Below are 20,215 nucleotides of genomic sequence, written 5' to 3' on the forward strand. Positions count from 1 at the left end.
CTGAGCCATGTATATACCTGGAGGAAGGACATTCCAGGCAGAGGGAGCAGCAAGTGCAAAGGCCCTGAGGTGGGGTTGTGCTTGGCATGTTGGAAGGCTATCAAGGAGGCCAGTGTGTGGAGGCTGGAATAAACAAGCACAAGAGTGGAAGGAGTGGAAAACTGAAGAGGTAGTGAAGGTCCAGATGTTTAGGACCTGGTAAGCCTGTGGCACATATTAAGATGTAAGAGCCATAGGAGTATTTTTTAGCAGGGGAACCACAGGCTATGACCTGTGTTTTTTTTTTAAACTGGATGTGTTTGGAAAATAGACTCAGTGGGGTAAGAGTGGAAGCACGGAGACACGTGAGGAGCCCCAGGCAGGCATGGGAGAGAGAATGCAGCTGGGATAAGAGTGGAAGTCCCTATGGGAGAAACAGGCACACCTGAAAATGGAGTATTGCTGGTCGGCAGCGAGGAAAAACTAGCCCAGGACAGCTCTGCAGTGCTGTTGCTGCTTTACCTGAACATGGCAAGACTGGAGGTAGACGTTTCTGAGGTGGGCATACCGGGAAGAGTGGGCTGAGCTACTACTCTAAGAAGCCCACTAGAACCCTTGATGGGAGAGGTCAGGGCTGCAACCAGCAGTTCACCAGGGTGAGGCTGGGGAGGGGCCATCTGCCAGGAATTGAGGTGCATTGGCCCCAGATTGGATGAGCCTCTCTGGGAGTGTGGAGGCTAGGAGGGGTGTGGCCATGCCAGGGAGGTTAGGAAAGGTGAGGGGGTACTGTGAGAGACTCCAGCGCAGAGAGCCAGGTGGCACAACTATCTTCAAAAGGAGGGAGTGGGGGGATCCCTGGGTGCTCAGGGGTTTGCCGCCTGCCTGCAGCCCAGGGTGTGATCTTGGAGAACGGGGATCGAGCCCCACGTCGGGCTCCCTGCATGGAGCCTGCTTCTCCCTCTGCCTGTGTCTCTGCCTGTGTCTCTGCCTCTCTCTCTCTCTCTTTCTCTCTCACGAATAAATAAAATTTTTTTTAAAAAAAAGGAGGGAGTGGTCAGCCAGGAGGAAGTCTGCTGATACGGCAAGAAAGGGGGGATTCTGCAGTGGGACAGCCATGGCAGCTGTTGAGGGAAGTGTTTCTTTGATGTGGTGGGGCTCAGGAGAGAAGGGCAGTGCAGGAGGGGGACCTGGGGGCAGGCAACTCTGCTCAGTGGAGGGCAGTGCAGGAAAGGAGGAGGTAGCCCAAGGCAGGGAAGTATCAACAGAGGATTACTTTTGTAAAGATGAGAGGTAATTGAGTTTACTTTAAAAAAAATTTTTTAAATAAACTCAAAAATTAAAAAGAAATATTTAGTGGCCCCTGGCTTAGTCACTATAGCATGTTACTCTTGATCTTCGGGTTGTGAGTTCAAGCCCCATGTTGGGTGTAGAGTTTACTTAAAAAACTAATAATAATAATTTAAAATTTTAAGAAGATGAGAGGTATTACAGCATTTGGTTTTGCTGAAGAGAATGAGCCAGAAGAGAGCAGAGCACTGGGGATGTCCCTCAGTAGGAGGGAGACGGTAGGATCTAGATAGAATGTGCCATCTATTAGAACAGTGAACCCTTGGGACACCTGGGTGGCTCAGTGGTTGAGTGTCTGCCTTTGGCCCAGGTCATGATCCCGTGCTCCCGGGATAGAGTCTCACATTGGGCTCCAGATGGGAAGCCTGCTTCACTCTCTGCCTGCTTCACCCTCTGCCTGTGTCTCTGCCTCTCTCTGTGTGTCTTTCATGAATAAATACATAAATAAATCTTTAAAAAAAAAAGAACAGTGGACTCTTCTACAAGTGCAAATAATGTTTCTATGGATTAGCCTGCTACTGAACTTTGAATTTGAACTCCTTTGGGTTTATCTAATGATCTAAGAATATTTCCCATGTTCTCTTAGCTCCAAAGCCACCTGGCAGTGGTTTGTTATTACTACTTTTTTTATTATGGTAAAATATACATGAAATTTATCATTTTAACCATTTTTTTTTAGAGACTTGTTTGAGAGAGAGAGAGAGAGCATGTGCATGTGTAAGTGGTGGGAGGGGCAGAAGGAAAGAGACTCTCAAGCAGACTCCCTGCTGAGCACAGAGCTCTCCTTGGGGCTTGATCCCACTACCTTGAGACCATGACCTGAGCTTAAATCAACAGTCAGGTGCCTGACTGAGCCACCCAGGTGCCCCCATTTTAACCATTCTTAAGTGTATGGGGTCATTGGCATTAATTACATCACGACTATGTCTAACACTTTTTCATCACCTCAATAAATATCAATTCTTGTTATTTGTTGGGTGAATTCCTAGTACAGGGTGGTTTGGCCGATTGGTGCTCTCTTATCACTGCAATGGAAGAGGCAGGTATGTTTCTGGTCATTCTGCTCCAATATTAGTTCAAAGTATATAAAGCAAAAAAAAAAAAAAAACAAAACAAAAAAAAACAAAGTATATAAAGCATGTTGAGGTGGGAGTGGGGAATGCCCAGTGGAAGTGCATTAGGATGTCAGCATTCCAAAGAATGATTGACAATATGTGAATATCCTTATGTGATCCTCACACTGGCCTGTCCACATGCAGTACGTAGAGGCTGTTCCCAGAGCTGTAGCAACTCAGGAATACTGGGCTTTGCCTAGAATTTGAGAAGTTATGAATCTATCTCCTCAGTTCCTGACTACCTGGGGCTTTCCCAAGAGGCCAAGTTGGCACCAATCCAGCCTCATTTTGTCGTTGTAATTGGGCCTCTCATCTCTGCCACTTCTGTTTGTCTGCAGAAGGTGGCACAAAACACTCAGGGCTCCATATGCCAGGACACTCATGGCCTCTTTAGGTGAGGGTGGGGAGTGAAAGAGATCAGAAGGGGAGGGTCCTGAAGGAGACATAGAGGCACAGGCCCCCACATACCCATCACGACCCTTCCCCATAGCCTCTTGTCTTTCTTTCCCTCTGAGCCAATACAGAGTGGGTAAGCTCATTCTACTCTTATTTTTCATTTGCAAGGGGATAGAGATGAGTGGGGATGGGTCTATCACTCAATTACTAGAGGTCAGTCTACAAAACACAACTTCCAAATCTTAGCATGAAATAGCCTATGTTTAAATGTAGTCCATCCATTTAGTGGAAACCTATTCAGCCTTAAAAGGGAAGGAAATTCTGCAATGTGCTACAACATGGATGAATCCTGAAGGCATTGTGGTGAGTGAAAGAAGCCAGAAACAAGAGGACCAATATTGAGTGATTGCACTCCAATAAGGTACTTCAAGTAGTCAAAATCATAGAGAGAGAAAGTAGAAGGGTGCTTACTAGGGATTGGGGTGGAGGGGAAAGGGGGAATTAGTATTTAATGGGGACCGAGTTTCATTTTGGAAGATGAAAAAATCCTAGAGATGGATGGTGGTGTTGGCTGCCCAACAGTGTGAATGCACTTGATGCAACTAAACTACACACATAAAGATAGTTATGATGGTAAATTTTATGTCATGTATATTTTGCCACAAGAAAAAGAAAGAGCCCAAGTGGCAGAAAATAGATTAGTGGTTGCCAGGGGCTGAGGAAGGGGGAATGGGGATTGATTGCCAATGGTTATGGGATTTCCTTTGGGGATGATGAAATGTTCTAAAATTATACTGTGGTGATGGTTGTACAACTGCAAATACACTAAAAACCACTGAACTGTACATATTCAAAATGGGTGAATTACAGAGAATGTGAATTAGATCTCAACAGAGCTGTTAAAAGAAGAGTCCAAGTTGGACATCTTAGGAAAAGTGCTAAAATAACAGATTCTTTTCTTGCATTTGCCTTCATTCTCCCTCTTCTTCCTGCTTTCTTGGCCTTCATTTTTTTTTTTGAATATTTTCAAGAACCTACTATCTAGATGCCTTTCCCCTTCTTATATCTCACATTGTTGAGTATTCTGCTGACCTTTAATGACCTTTGAGGCCTGGAGGACAGGAAAGACCACTAAGACCACTAAGGTCAGGCTGGAATAAATGGTGTATTTGTCAAGTGGAATAATAATATTGCCCAATAAAAATAAGATCAAAGCATTTAACCAGGCCTATGAGGGAGAAAAGTTGAATATCATAGTCTCACAGACCATACCAAAAATCAAGATGAAAGCTGCAAATTTCAGCCCCATGCCTAGTCATCTTATCTCTATAAGCAGGAGTTGGACCATTCAGCATGTGGCCCATTCTCCTTTCATTTTCCTGGAACATAACCTCTCAAAGTTCCCTTGCAGGTGCTTGGCTGGCTCAGTCAGTGGAGCATGCCACTCTTGATCTCCTGGTTGTGAGTTTGAGTCCCACATTGCATGTAGAGATTACTTAAAAATCTTTAAAAAAAAAAAGTTTTCAAAAAAAAAAAAGTTTTCTTGCAACTTGAGAACATCTAATGTGGCCCTCCTGGTCAATGAAGGACAATGAGGATGACTTTCCCAAGGTTATATGATTATATTTCTGGAGAATCAGTGTGTTACTTGGGGTTATCCAGAGAAACAGAACCAATAAATTCTCTATATATCCATATATAGAGAGATTTATTGTAAGGAATTGGCTTGTGTATTTATAGAGGCTCAGAAGTCCCACAATTTCCATCTGCAAGCTGGAGCCCCAGGAAAGTGGATGGTATAGTCCAATTTCAAGTCTGAATGCCTTAGAACAAGGAGCATTGATACTGTTAGGTACCAGTCTGAGGGCAGAAGACCAATGACCCAGCTCAAGTGGTCAGTCAGAGAATTCTCCCTTCTTCTGCACTTTTATTCTAGTTAGGTCCTCAATGAATTGGATGGTACCCACACACAGTGGGGAGGGCAATCTGCTTTACTCAAGCTACCAACTCAAGGTAATCTTTTCTGGAAACCCTCTCATAGACACACCCAGAAATAATGTTTCACCAAATATAGCTGGGCATCTCATGGCGCAGCCAAGCTGACACATAAAATTAACCAACACAATCCGCTTTGCAGAAAATATATATGGTGCTATTTTCATCAGGATGCTTCTAGCAGTCCTGAGTGAGATGGCCAATAATCTGGAGGTTTGAAAGTCGTCAGATTGTTAAAAGTAGGCTTCTCAGCTTTCTTCTGAATACTGAGAGGAGTTTTGTTACAGAAAAAAAAAGTTTAAATAGATTTTCTAATTATCCCATCCCTGATTGTGATAGATTACAAAAAAGGGCCACAAAATCTTTCCTCCCTGCATGCCTCTTCTTTCCAAAGTAATTTTGTACTTTGTTCCATCAAGTGATAGAGTCTGTTTCCCCACCCCTCAAATCTAGGCTTGGCTTTGACTAACGTGACATGGCAAAATGTGACATAAGAAGAGAAAACGAAAAGTGCTTGTGCATTAGGGGAGTCAGGGAAACGGGTAGACCCGTTCATCCCCGTTATGATCAACACAACGTGGCCACATATTTCTAATCATCCTGCAGGCTGTTCTTGGGACCCATGTGACAATGGCCATGTGAATGAGTCCAGGCCAGCCTGCAGGATGATTAGAAATATGTGGCCATGTTGTGTTGATCATCCCCCAGCTGACCTAGAGCCAACAGCCAGATGTCAGTGAGGCCATTCTAAACCATCCAATTCCAATCAAGCCAGCCCAGAAAAAGAATTGTTCAGCCAACTTATAGAATTTTTTTAAAAAAAAGTTTGTTGTTTTAAGCCACTATGTTGGGGGGGGGAATTTTGTTACACAGCAAATGCTAACCAATACACAAATATTTAGGATGTTTTTTAAAAAACTTACAACAGCTTTAAAAAAAAATGATGTGTTGAGATTGTTAGAAATTGCAATAACAGGGGAACCCAGGTGGCCCAGTTAGGTGGCCAGCTCTTGGTTTCTGCTCAGGTCATGGTCTCAGGGTTGTGGGATCAAGTCCTATGTTGGACTCCCTACTTAGCAGGGAGCCTGCTTGGGTTTCACTCCCTCTGCCTCACCCCTCTTACATGTACATGTGCATGCGCTCGCTCTCTCTCTCTCTCATCAATCAATCAATCAATCAATCTTTAAAGAAAGAAGGAAGAAAGAAACAGTAACAGGATTCCTGAGTCATTTTCAGGGTACCAAAAGCCTATCCATTGCTTATTTGATGCATGAACACTTGTCCAGTATTGAGACGCTGAGGACAGACATAAGCCACATGTGCAATGGAAGAGAACAGGAGTGCTGATCACAGGAGTGTGAATCCAGCTCTCACAGGGCTTCAGCAATTACCTCCTCAAGCCTGCCGAAGTCTGGTGACTAAGCGTAGTTCCCCAGGAGGCCCCTTGCGGTTTCCTGGCTTCAGTGTCTCTGATGAACTAGACTGGCACTTTCCCGAATGCTGGTAAGGTCATATCACCAGCTATTAACCAGAAGAGAAGTAAGCTTTATTCAGTGAGTGAATGTGAACTCCACCCAAATCACGTGTGATGGAAACACATGGGTAAAGCAGGCTAGTTGTCCAGCTGTCCCTCTCACTGCCTGGAAATGTTTGGGTCATTAGGGGGTGGCCTTGGATGTTGGCCCCACCATTCTGGCCTGTGGTTAGTAGTCATTAGCAGGTCTAAATAGGAAGTATATGCTATTTCGGGCCCAAATAAGCAAACATGTTTTAACTGAGAACTATTATCTATCAAATCAAGTGAGCTCAGGTTTCTTAAGTGCCTACTACAGATAGACTCAGTAGGTGGCAGGGATGAATGGATCTACCTGTTTCCCTGACTCCCCTATTTGGCTGATCTAGCATTTCAGTACAAAACAATACAAAGGTGGCAGAAAGGGAAGTGGAGGCAGTGTGTGTGTGTGTGTGTGTGTGTGTGTGTGTGTGTGTGTGAAAAGTTTCTGAAACTGGCCCTTTTTTCCTATGGGAAAAAGGTTGAGAATGACAGTTTGTGGTGGAATAAAACAAAATTAAAGTAGTATGGACAGTAATTGATCTTACTTTGGGAAAACAGGGAAGGGAAGTATGTGAGGGAGTCAGTGGTGAGTAACTTCGGGTGGCTCAGGCCACTACTCGTGTCACCACTTCTACAATGGGGTGAACGCCAAAGGAAATCCTACAAATAAAAGTCCTTTAGGAGCCATGGAGTGTTGTATAAACAGTAGTTACTCTTACCAATGCCTAAATTCTATTTTTTTAAATAAAGGTAATATCTGCACAGGGAAAAATAAATTTCTAAAAATAAATTTTCAAACAGTGCAAAAGGTATATAGCAAAAAAACTCTTCCTCCTCCCTAGCCTCCTAGTATTGTTTTTTTGTGCCCCATCTAATCTAGATGTATGCATATATACAGTTAAAAATACATATATATAGTCACACATACTTTCCTTTTGTTTAGCCCAAGTAGGTGTATGCCATACAAAATAATCTACACATTTATAAATTGTTCTATTATTTTATTTTTCAGTTTTCTGCTTTTTGGCTTAACAAGTTTTCCCTCAGCTTTACTGAAATATAATTGGCAAGGAAAAATGTATATATTTAAAGTATATAACATGATGATTTGATCGATGTAGACATTGTGAAGCGGTTCTCACAATTCAGTGAATTAATTTTTCATCTTCCATGGTTATCATTTTTCTCTTTTTTGAAACCACAGCTTTTTTTTTTTTTTTGAGGTTTCATTTATTTATTCATGAGAGACACAGAGACATAGGCTGAGGAAGAAGTAGGCTCCCTGCTGGGGAGCCTGGGAGTCTGATGTGGGACTAGACCCCAGGACCCCAGGATCATGCCCTGAGCCGAAGGCAGATGATCAACCACTGAGTCACCCAGGTGCCCCTAAACATAAGAGGTTTTTAAAGATCCTTTCAGATCAGTGTAAATAAAGATCTACCTCTTTCTCACTGAACAGCTGAGAATATTCCATATTCCACTGCATTTGGGATACCCTATAAGGCATTTAACTTCTCCCTGCGGATGGGGCTTCTATTCTCTGTTCCAAACAACATTGCAGTGATTATTGTGTATTCATCTCTTCACCTTTGTTGGGCCAAAGGAAAGGTGCACTTTTAGTTTTGACAGGCTCTGCCGCTGTAGATGGTGACTTTTACATTTGTCACCTCTCTAATCAAGCAACAGGCAGTCGATGGGGTGCCAGGTCACTAGAACCTTGCATTTGATGAAAACAAGAAGGGGTGTTTGTTTTTCCCAGAGTCCACTCAGACTTTCACTATTTTATATGGTAAAGTGGTTTACGGACCAAATCATTGTACACAGACTGCCTGGGTTCAAATCCTATCTCTAACTTATTTTATTTTATTTTATTAAGATTTTATTTATTCATGAGAGACACAGAGAGAGGCAGAGACACAGGCAAAGGGAGAAGTAGGCTCTTTGTGGGGAGCCCGATGTGGAACTCTATCCTAGGACCCTGGGATCATGACCTGAGCCAAAGGCAGACACTCAACCACTGAGCCACCCAGGTGGCCCTATTTTATTTTTAAAGATTTTATTTATTTGAAGGTGCCTGGGTGGCTCAGTCAGTTAAGTGTCTGCCTTCAGCGCAAGTCATGATCCTGGGGTCGAGCTCTGAGTTGGGCTCTCTGCTCAGGGAGGAGTCTTCTTCTCCCTCTCCCTCTGTGTGCTCTCTCTCTCAAATAAATTAAAAAACATCTTCTTAAAAAAAGATTTATTTGAGAGAGAGTAAGTACAAGTCAGGGGAAGTGCAGAGGGAGAAGCAGACTCTGCACCCAGTGGGGAGCCCTATATAGGGCTTGACCCCAGGTTCCTAAGATCATGACCTGCTAGCTCTAACATTTAATGAATGTGACCTTAGGCAAAGTGACTTAACCTTTTTGTGCCTCAGTCTCCCCATCTGTCACATGGGACTAATAATCCTATCTACTTCATAGGGTTATGCAGGTTTTCTCAACCAATCTTGGCACTATTCACATTTGGAGCTGGATAATTCTTGGTGGTGGTGGTGGTGGGTGGGGGGCAGTATCCCTGGCCTCACTCACAAGATGCCAGTAGCATTTTCTCAATTGTGACAACTAACAATATCTCTAGAGATTTCCAACTGTCCTCTGAGGGACAGCGCAAAACTCTCCCCTTCCATTGAGAATCAGTAGGTATTGTGAGGATTAAGTGAGTGAGTTATTATGTAGAAAGCAGTTAGAGTAGAGCTGGTCCATAGTGAATGCTGTAAAAGGGCCTGCAATTGTTATCATTCTTGTTCTCTAGTCCTGGCCTACCTTACAGAAAATAAATAGTTTTGATAATATAGGGGCTTAAGCAAGACAGTGAGGATTGGTAAGCCCATATCTGACTCCACTCTGAGACAAGAATCCAAGTCTTTATTCTAAGATGATAGGTCAGCAATGCCAGTATTAATTATAGTCTGATCCCTCTGGGGGGTTCCGCTGTAGGGTTCCCAGTATCTTGTAGCAAACTTAACAAGATCCTATGCTAATGGCCACTTCAGCTGTCACCAGTGCTGCACATAACCATTTTAAATCCCCTCCTGCATTCTCCACATGGTGCATGCTTCAAATCTCTGGGTTTCCATAAATCTGTGGCCCCTGGAACAACAAGCTGCCCGCAAAATTCACCCTAAATAGGGGGCGAGTGAAAACAAAAAAAGAATGAGGAAAAACAAAAGGCTGCGTTTCTTTAAATTTCTGGCTCTGCACAGCAGAGGCATTTCCACTGAAAAATAAAGAATTCTTTCTTCTGTGTCTATTTCAGCTGGCATCCAGCTTTTGCTTCGTGAATAATGTCACCGCATCATTATTCTGTTCCACAAGGTAAAACAAAATGAGCAACTTAACAACCAAAGTGTGCTTGTGTGGAGGAAAGACTCATTTAAAAGCTTTTCAGATAATGTTCCTGTTGTTCCCTACTATTTTGTCATCCCCCTCCCCACAAACAGACAAGTTTTTTCAAACCTATGGGAAAGTTGTTATTTTGCACACAAGGTGTATAAATAATGCCCTCCTGGAAGGGCTCCACACCGTACATGAAATCTTTTTTTATTGCTTTAGTCTTTTGGGATTCCTGGAGTGTCTACAAATAGATTAGCCTCTAAGAATTCTGAGTAACCATGGTTAGAAAAAAACACTGGTTTAATTAGCCATGGTCCTATTTTTGAAATTACATCTGCTCTTTTTTTTTTTAAATGAAGATTGATCTATGCAAAAACTTGAAGAGGATGGACTTGGGGGGTGCATGTTAGTTTTGATTTGAATTAATTTTCATGCTTTTGAAAGTGAAATCAAGAGTATTGAGTGAATAATGTATCATCATACATTAAACATGATCAAATGAAGAGCGTTGAAAAGTAATGATTGGAGAAAAATGAATTGCTGGAAATACTGGATCATCTGATGCATGCTGCTGTACTGAGAAACAGAAAATCACTCTTTGCATTTCAGCTTTGCATGGCTACATCCGTTTTTCATCCCCAAATGCTCAGACTTGATTAACCATTGAAGTGATAAAAATTAAAGGGCCATGTGGCTTGCTGAAGGGTCACTGAAGATCACTGAAGGGTCTGAAGTGACTGAAGGGTCACTGAAGAAAGCAAGTATGGATTTCACAGAACTAGGGTCCCAACTTTGAAAGTCTTTATATGCTTCCTCACTTGACACTTTCTTCATTTCTGAAATAGTGGTCGAAATGGCCACAACTCTTTTTTGAAGTTTAAATTTAAGTAATATTTCTCAATGTCAGAACTCTTTCAGAACAATGTTCTTCATTACTTTTGATGACAACTCGCCGGTGACACTTGCTGGTTTGGTTTAAACAGCTGCCTAAAAATCACTTAGGAAGCATTCAAAAATTAATTAATTAATTAATTTTTTAGATTTTATTTATTTATTCATTTATGAAAGACACACAGAGAGAGGCAGAGACACAGGCAGAGGGAGAAGCAGGCTCCATACAGGGAGCTTGATGGACTTGATCCCAGGTCTCCAGGATCTTGCCCTGGGCCAAAGGCAGGCACCAAACCGCTGAGCCACCCAGGGATCCCCAGCATTCAAAAATTTAAATTCTATTGGTTATAATATTCTGATTTCAGTATTTGTCTTCAAATAATTCTTTTTTAATTTTAAAGATTTTTATCTTAAAAAAATTTTTTTTGAGAGTGAGCGCACATGTGTGCACAAGTGGGGGGAAGGGCAGAAGAAGCAGACTCCTGGCGAGCAGGGAGCCCATTGTAGGACCCCCAGGATCACAATCTGAGCCCAAGGCTGACACTTAACTGACTGAGCTATTCAGGTGCCTCTTAAAGATTTTAAGTCATCTCTATACTCAACGGGGGCCTGAACTTACAACCCCAAGATCAAGAGTTACATACTCCCACTGAGCTAGCCAGGTGCCCCTTTAAAGAATTCTGAAGGGGCATCTGGGTGGCTTACTGGTTGAGTTTCTGCCTTTGGCTCAGGTCATGATCCTGGGGTCCTGGGATGGAGTCCTGCATTAGGCTCCCTGTAGGAAGCCTGCTTCTCTTTCTGCCTATGTCTCTGCCTCTGTCTCTCATGAATAAATAAAATTTCTTAAAAAAAAATTCTGAACACATGTGGAAATCATAGGAAATACAGGTTTTTTTTTTTGGGGGGGCCATCTGTATTGGTTGTCTTTTGCTGCATGACAAATTACCCCAGAATTTATTGACTAAAACAACAAAAGGGCTGGGATTTTGGTGTGGCTAAGCTGAGCACCTCTAACTCAGGGGCTCTAACAAAGCCTATTAAGGTGCTTTGATCAGGGCTGCAGCCACATCAAGCCTTGACTGGGTGATGAATCACTTCCAAGCTCGACCAGACCACAGGGCGTTGGGAGCCATCAGGTCCTTACTGGTGTGCTTGTGGATAATTCCTTGCCATGGAGGCCTCTTCAAAAAAGTGAGAGAAGGCAGTCCAAAATAAAAGCCACAGTCCTTTTATAACCTAATCTTGGAAGCAGAAACTCAAATTTTTTTCAAACTTTTTGTTGGAAGGAAGCCACTAGGTCAGCTCATTGTCACTTGGTGGGGATTTCACAGGGTCTGACTGCCAAGAAAACAGGATCATATAGGGTGGTCCTATAGGCTGCCTACCACATCATTTTTTTTTAAAGATTTATTTTAAAATAAACACATGGATGTAAATGGGGCAGGGAGGGGCAGAGGGAGAGAATCTCAAATGCACTCCCCCCACTCCCTGGCTTCTGAGCACAGAGCCTGATGTGGGGCTTGACCCCCAAGATCCCGAGATCATGACCTGAGCTGATATCAAGAGTCAGATGCTTGGGACACCTGGGTGGCTGAGTAATTGACCGTCTGGTCTGCCTTCAGCTCAGGTTGTGATCCCGGGGTCCTAGGATTGAGTCTCGCATTGGGCTCCCTGCGAGAAGTGTGCTTCCTCCTCTGTCTATGTCTCTATCTTTCTCTGTGTCTCTCAAGAATAAAGAAAAAAAAAGTGGGATGCTTAACCAACTGAGCCACCCAGCTGCCCCATACACAATTTTGTTGAAAGGTTCATGATCCTGGCATTTGCATTTGAAGCTAGACCCCTCTGATGTCACAGTTGCTATTAAATAGCCACATCTTTAGATGTCTAGAATGGAGATGAAGGGTTTGCAATAAAACATTTTTTGGTTTTGGGTGGTGATCATCCTTTGTCAAAGAAAACAGGGGTGTGTGTACAGAATAGACTCCACAGTAGAGGTTCTCTTGGTTTCCATTTTGTTTTATTTTTTTTAAAAATTTATTTATTTATTTATTCATAGAGACAGAGACAGAGAGAGAGAGAGAGAGAGAGAGGCAGAGACACAGGCAGAGGGAGAAGCAGGCTCCATGCAGGGAGCCCGACGTGGGACTCAATCCCCGGTCTCCAGGATCACGCCCTGGGCTGCAGGCAGGCGCTAAACTGCTGAGCCACCCGGGCTGCACATCTTGGTTTCCATTTTAATATAAAAGCAGAGTGGTGCCTCAGTGGCTCAGTTGGTTGAGCAGCTACCTTCAGCTTGGGTCATGATCTCAGGGTCCTGGGATCAAACCCTGCATCAGGCTACCTGCTCACTGTGTAGCCTGCTTCTCACTCTGTAGCTCCTCCTTCCTTTGCACTTGTGTGCCTCTGTCAAATAAGTAAATAAAATCTTTAAAAAAAATATTTTAATGATAAAACCTTAACCATTCCAGATGTGGATGTAAAATGGCAATCACTTTGGAAAAGAGTTTTGTACTATCTTTAAAAAGTTAAAAATATAAATTTACCAGACCTGCCAACATTCCATTACTAAGCATCTGCTCAAGAGAAACAAAGACATATAACCACATGAAGACATATGTTTACAAAAATGTTCATAGCAGCATTATTTATAATAGCCCCAAACTTGAAACAATCTAAAGGTCCACCAACTGGTGAGTAGATACACAAAATATGATATGTCCATACAATGGAATACTACTCAGTGATAATAAGTAATGAAACATTGATACATGCTAGGACATAGATTAACCTCCAAAACACTAACATATGCTAAGTGAAAGACGGCCAAGACCACTTATTGTTAGAGTCCATTTATGTGAAATGTTTACAGTAGATAAATTCATTGAAAGTAGATTAGTGGTAGTTGGGGTTGAGTATAAGGATCCTTTTGGGGTGATGGAAATGCTCTGAAATTAATGGTGATGGTTGCATAACTCTGAATTTACTGAGAATCATTGAATTGTATACAAAATGGATAAATTCTGTAATTTGTAAATTATACTTCAGTAAATTGCTAAATATATTTTCAATGATGGTAAAAACTTTCTCAGCCTAAATGAAATCCAGTTTAGTTATCAGCTTCAGGTTTTTTTTTTTTTTTTTTTTTTTTTAAGGAATCCAACTTGGTTTCCTTTTTTATTTATTTACTTATGATAGTCACAGAGAGAGAGAAGCAGAGACACAGGCAGAGAGAAGCAGGCTCCATGCACCGGGAGCCCGACGTGGGACTCAATCCCAGGTCTCCAGGATCGCGCCTGGGGCCAAAGGCAGGCGCCAAACCGCTGCGCCACCCAGGGATCCCAGCTTCAGGTTTTCTTATTCCACTTCTATCTCCCACCTGTCTGCAGTTTGTTCCTAAGATTGAATTCTGGGATCTTGGTTCCAGATATGGTTAAAATCATTAAACCAAAGTTGATTATATTCCTATTATGGTCCTTCTTTTCTTTCTTTTTTATTTTTTTTAAGAGGGCACCAGCAGGGGTAATGGCAGGGCAGGGTGAGGAAGAAGCAGGCTCTCTGCTGAGCAGAAAGCCTAATATGGTGTTCAGTCGCAGGACCCTGGGGTCGGGACTTGAGCTGAAGGCAGATGCTTAACCCACTCAGCCCCCTAGGTGCCCTTATTATGGTCCTTTTTTCTTTTTAAGATTTTGAGAGAGAAAGAGAGAGAGAGAGTGTGAGAGAGTATGTGAAAGGGGGGAGGGGCAGAGAGGGAAGAGGAGCAGCAGACCCGCAGCTGAGCAGGGAGCCCCACACGGGGCTCGATTCCAGGGCTCTGAGATCATGACCTGGGCTGAAGGCAGAGGCTTAATGGACTGAGCCACCCAGGCATCCCTCTCATCTGGTTTTCTAACCTCGATTTCCTTTGGGTTAATTTTTAAAGGATTTTGCAACTGTTGGTTTAAAAGACTTTTTTTTTCCTACTCTCTTTTTAGAAAGATTTTATTTATTTATGAGAGATGCAGAGAGAGAGAGAGAGAGAGAGAGAGAGAGAGAGAGGCAGCAGGCTCCATGCTGGGAGCCTGACGTCGGACCCTATCCTGGACTCCAGGATCACGCCCTGGGGCAGAAGGCAGGCGCTAAACCGTGGAGCCACCCAGGGATCCCATCTTTTTCTTCTCATCCTTCTTTTTACCCCAGATAGGAAATAAAGCTAATTTCCTACTTTCCATGTATTTGCAGAATTATGATAATTTTTGCCTGGACTATCTAGGAGATTAATTTAAATTTGGCTACTGGAGACTTGTGCTTTACTCATTCTCCAAGTTTTTCTGTGTCTTTACCTCTATCTGGCACTTTTGCTTAGACTGAAGGGAATTTTGGTGGTCCCCCCACCCCCATCATTTCCTTAAGTAGTTTTACTTAAAAAACAAGAAAACTTCGATTCTTCGCTCAAAAACAAAACAAAACAAAACAACCAAAATACAAAAAACCCAAAACAACCCTACTTGCTTCCTGTTTAATTGCAACACATTTAAAAAACGCACTCCTGTGCTGGCTAGCAATCTAAGTTAAAGTAAAACTTCTGAAGGGGCCAAGGTCTGAAGTCCGCACATTCTTGTGAGGTCTGTTCCGTCTGTGCCAAGGGAGACCCCATTATACAGAGCTCTACCAATCACGTACATTTCCTTTTGAGTCTCATGAATGAGGAAAAAGAAGTTCAAGTGAGGGAAAATGGGTTCAAATGAAGGTCAGATACCCAAGTTTTCTGGCTACTGTGTCGCTGGGGTGGAAAAAGTGGGGAAAAGGTAACCAGATGTAGGTGGCCCCAGGAGTTTGCTCGATTCCAACCAACCCTGTTGGTCTCGGCAGGGGGAGAGAAAAAAAAAAAAAAAACCCAAAAAGGATTGCCTTTAGACCCATCCACTGACGCGGCGAGGGCCTACTGTGTGCCAGGTGCTGGGGACACAAAGACAACTACGGGACGCTGGTGTTCTAGATGCTTCTTACGTAGCACGACCGTCTTCGCCCTGGAGGCACTCGCGGTCCACGTTCGAGGTGGCATCAGGTGGGGGTAAACACGGGCTCTCCCAGCCGTTAGAGGACGCCGGAGGATTACTGGGGGGCGGGAGAAAACGTTCCCCCCCGGTCCTCTACACTAGGCCTGCCCCGAGGGCGAACACGGACACGCCCTCCCGAAGGGCAGACCCGCCTCGGCGAGGGCGGATCTGGGCAGGGCCGGCCGCCGGGCCCTCACCCGACCCCGGCGAACTCGGCCCAGCGCGGCGCCCGCTCCTCACGTGTCCCTCCCGGCCTCGGGGTCGTCTCACGTTCTGCTTCCGTCCGACCCTTCCGACTTCCGGTAAAGAGTCCCCGTGCCGCACCACCGCGCCCACCCGGCATCGCCACGCGGCGCCTCTTGCGTGGCAGACCCCCGATGCGCTCGGCGGCCGCAGCTCCTCGGGGCCCCGCGGCGGCCATCGAACCACGCCGCTTCGCCGCGGCCAGGTGGCCCGGGCGGCGCTCGCTCCCGCGGCCGGCGCGGCGGGGCGGGCGGGGCGGCGGCGGCGGCGGCGGCGGCGCGGCTCCGGGCCCGTATCCCTCCGCCGCCCCTCCCCCGCCCGGCCCCGGCCCCCCTCCCTCCGGGCAGCGCTCGCCTCCCTCCGCCTCAGACTGTTTTGGTAGCAACGGCAACGGCGGCGGCGCGTCCCTGCCCGGCTCCCGGAGGCTCCTCGGTTTCGGCGGGCCTCCCCGCCCTTTCGTCCTCCTCCTTCTCCCCCTCGCCGGCCCGGGCGCCCCCCCGGCCGCGCCATCCCGCGCCTCCCCGCTCGGCGCCCGCGCGTCCCCGCCGCGCTCCGGCGTCTCCTCGGCGCGCCCGGCTCCCGGCTGTCCCCGCCCGGCGTGCGGGTCGGTGTATGGGCCCCTCATCATGTCGCTGAAGCCTCAGCAACAGCAGCAGCAGCAGCAGCCGCCGCAGCAGCCGCAGCCGCCGTCCGCGGCCGCCAGTGCTCGTAAGCCCGGCGGCAGCGGCGGCCTTCTCACGTCGCCCGCCGTCGCGCCGCCGCCGTCCTCGGTCTCGTCCTCCTCGGCAGTGGCTTCCTCCTCGGCGGCGGCGGCGGCGGCGGCGGCGGCGGCGAGCGCAGGCGGCGGGCGGCCCGGCCTGGGCAGGTGGGTGTCGCGCCCCAGCCCCCCTCCGCTCCGGGCCTGCACGAGCCCGGGCCTCGCGTCCCCTCCCCCGCGGCCCACTCGGTCGTCCCCGCCCCGCGGCCGGCCGGCTTGGTGGGGTGGGTTGCGGGCCCGCAGTGGGGGGGGGGGCTCCCCACTCCCCTCCAGAGCCGGGGATTTGGGGTGGGGGGTGCTACGGGATCTCTCTGGGAATGTCAGGTCGCGTCCAGCCTCCTGCAACATCCCCACCCCCTCCCCCAAACGGTCAAGATGGAAGGACTGGCAGCCTCCCCCTCTCCATTGGAGTGTTCGGGAGGGATTCACAGGTCTCACCGATTGTCAGCCCCCGTTCCTCCTGTAACCCCAACATGGAGGGGATGTTTGGGCAGCGCCCTCACCCCTCGTTTAAATATTAACCTGGAATGGTCTTTAGGTTTTGGTTCAGTCTCCCGAAACTTGCCAACTCCCCTTTTGGGGAATAACGAGGGAGGGGGAAAGTTAGGGCAGCGTCCCCCCCTGTCCGTTAAAGGGGCAGCCGCCGGGCTCATCTGGAATCCTTGGGGGTCCGTCCAGTGTCCGTAACCACCCGACTCCCCTGCCCTGGGAAGGATCGAAGAACGGGATTGAGGTGGCTCCCCATTTAAATGAGGCGGCGGCGGCGGCGGCGGCGGCGGCGGGGCTCCGGAACTCCTGGAGTCGTCAGGCTCCGTGCAGTCTCCCGCAGCGTTCCGCCCTCCCCCACCTGAGGAAGGGGTGGGGAGTGCCCGGCCCCCTCCCGGCCTCCTCCCGGCCTCCCTCCTTCCCCCGCAAGGCCTGTCCGCCGCGGGTGGTGGCCGATCCGCATTGCTGTTCCGAGGCCGCGGAGGAGAAGGCGCCTCTGAATCGTGGTGGGCAAGGGCCGGACCCAGGCGTGCGTCAGAAGTCCAGGCCGGAGCGGGGACGCAGAGGGATGGTGGTGGCAAGGAGCGGGCACGCTGCGCATTTTCCCCAACCCCCGCCCCAGTTTTTACGATTTCAAGGGGGGGGGTTCCTGAAGGCAGAGATGCAGGTGTTTGCGTCGTCTCCTTTCCCCCCATAAACCTAGGTTTCTGGTGGGGATTGGGGGCCCTGTGTTGTCTCAGCTAACCGAGGCTGATTCTGGAGGGTGTGTTTGTGCGGGAAGGCCTGTTGGGGGTGTGTGTTTGTGTGTGTGTGGGGGTGGTTGTCAGTTCGTATTTCACGAACTAAGAAAATGCTTAGTGTTCAAACGGGGCAGCAAATGTCAATAGACTCCATTCCATTGTGGCCAGTGTCCTTAACTTGGGGAGTGCCGGCAGAGCTCACCAAGGGCACGCAAGTCCGTTTCTCCTGTGCCCCGAGCCCATCCGTGTTGCCTGCACCGCCTTGCCTCCCTTAGGCCTAGGCGCGGTTGGCAGAGTCAGTGACGAGGGTCTTCCTGAAATAGACATCCTGGGCTTTAGAAGGTGGGATAAGGAGATTTTTCTATTTTTACTTTTTCATGCAGTGAGGTTTTTTTTTTTTTTTGAAAACAGGTTTTCAGCAGTCTATTTCCAAAGAATCTTCATTTGTGGGAAGAGAAGTTATCGGTCAAGGTAGATCAGAGCTGATTTTTAAGGAATTCTGCTGCTTTCAAGGGGGAAGGGCGAACATTATGGTTTTGTTTTTTTTTTTTACTTCTACCCTACCTCCCCTCCACGGTTGCCCCTTGTCTGAACCACCCACAAATGTTAACCTTGCTCAACTAGTTCAGATAAACTGCTTATTTTCCCAGCTTTTTATATTTAGGATTCTGTAACTTCAGTATCCCTTTTTCAGTGCCATCCAGTGAAAAAAGGAAAGATTTTGTACATAATTTTTATAGAAAAGGATCCACGTTTTTTTCTTCTTAGGTATCAGAAATTTGGCAGATATATTCAACTTGTTCAAATAAAAATTAAAACTTGGGCTTTTAAGTTGCATTGGCTCTCCTTAGGCTTAAAAATTAGAGTAAAGAATTTGTTCCAGACTGGCTTGAGTGATCAAAAATATTTGGGATGTTTTAGTACCAAAGATCTTTTTCTATTCTTTGAAGCTTTATAAACATTTAATGTTAATTTAAATTTTTCCTTGTTTTAGGTTCTTTTCTTTGAGACATAAACTCTGGCCCTTATTCTTTTTGATAGATATGTGAAGTTCTGTTTATTGGATTCATATAACGTATACTTTTATTTTTCTGTAGATTTTTAATGTACCTGAGAATTCCTTTGGATTTTGAACCCCTGCTCCTGGGTTCTTTGTGAACTGGTTACAATTTCTAGAGCTTCCTGTCTCCTCACATATGTTGGTGTGCATCAGCAATTAAAATAAGTTTCTGGGGCCAAGGGTAAAGAAAGAAAATGCAGCATCGGTTTTGACGTGTTTCGAGTAGTAAAATATTCTTGAAAGTCTAGAAATTCACCTGTCTTCTGTAACATTTCATCATGTTTGACTTTTTTTTTTTTAATAGTGGATTTTCATGGCTTTTAAAAACTTATTCTGCCTTAAATTATCACATATGTTTTAGAAGGTGGCTGTTTTCTCTATGAACAACATACCCATAATATTAAAGTCTGTTAATCCAATTTTTATTTTTGCCTTTTACCTTTTCTTTTTTATGTGTATGTTATTTTGTGGTTATTTTTTCTTTTTCTTTTTTAGCATTGTATTACAATTTTTTTTTAGGTTTTTTGGTTAACCATTCTTCTATTATTGGGGTTTAGGCTTACACATCTTTACTATTGTAGATAGTGGTGCAGTAAATATCTTTATACTAATAGTTTAGTCTAATTATTGCCTTAGAGAAAGTTCCCAGGAGTGGTTTTACTAGGTCAAAGGGCTTCAAGATTTTTATGCTCTTGCTAGCTGTGCCATATTGCTCTTCAGAAGACTTGTATTAGTTTCCATTGCCAAGAAGGTGGCTCTTCTATAGAATGGTTCCTTTGTCAAACACTGTGGGGGATTTTCAAGGGAAAAGTTGTACTTACTGTCAAGTGAATACATTATTAAGTGCTTTTGTTAGCTACCTGATTATTTATACTTTGAGTTTGATTTTGGTTTCTCTGAGGACTTAATGAAATAATAAAAGGGAAGATGCTTTGAAAACAGTAACTGTTAACACTAATGAGGATACATGGTTTAACTATTGTGCTCATACTTTTATTAAGTAGAGTAATGAAAGTCCTGAGAAACTTGCTCTGAAGCTTGTTGTTGTTAATCTCCCTCATTCATCTAAAAGTATTTTTTATTAGCCTGTGTTAGCCTGTGACCAAGTTATTTTTGTTAACTTTTATATAATTTCATGGCATTATTGGGAATTATCACTGGTTAACCCATATCTCTTCCCCTACCACGTTCCCTTCCCTATTTAAAGAAGTAATGGATCTACCCAATTCTTTTACCTATTGTTA

At 45.4% G+C, this 20,215-nt stretch overlaps 1 protein-coding gene across 8 annotated transcripts in view; it reads left to right on the top strand.

The window, feature by feature from the left end:
* The first annotated feature begins 15,969 nt into the window (after positions 1 to 15,969).
* The window catches only part of ATXN2 (ataxin 2), a 115,698-nt gene continuing 111,452 nt past the window's right edge, over positions 15,970 to 20,215 (top strand). For 4 of the 8 annotated variants that reach the window (XM_055323166.1, XM_055323164.1, XM_055323165.1 and 1 more), the window contains exon 1: positions 16,425 to 16,793. In XM_055323166.1, the coding sequence (XP_055179141.1) occupies positions 16,555 to 16,793 (239 nt within the window). In that variant the 5' untranslated portion in view covers positions 16,425 to 16,554. Of the gene's footprint in view, positions 15,988 to 16,062; positions 16,794 to 18,340; positions 18,383 to 20,215 lie in introns of those variants that run through there. The other 4 variants (XM_055323162.1, XM_055323163.1, XM_055323169.1 and 1 more) reach the window with 3 other exon arrangements.

The sequence above is a fragment of the Nyctereutes procyonoides genome, unplaced genomic scaffold (assembly GCF_905146905.1).
Source record: "Nyctereutes procyonoides isolate TBG_1078 unplaced genomic scaffold, NYPRO_anot_genome, whole genome shotgun sequence".
In the NCBI taxonomy this organism is placed as follows: Eukaryota; Metazoa; Chordata; class Mammalia; order Carnivora; family Canidae; genus Nyctereutes; species Nyctereutes procyonoides.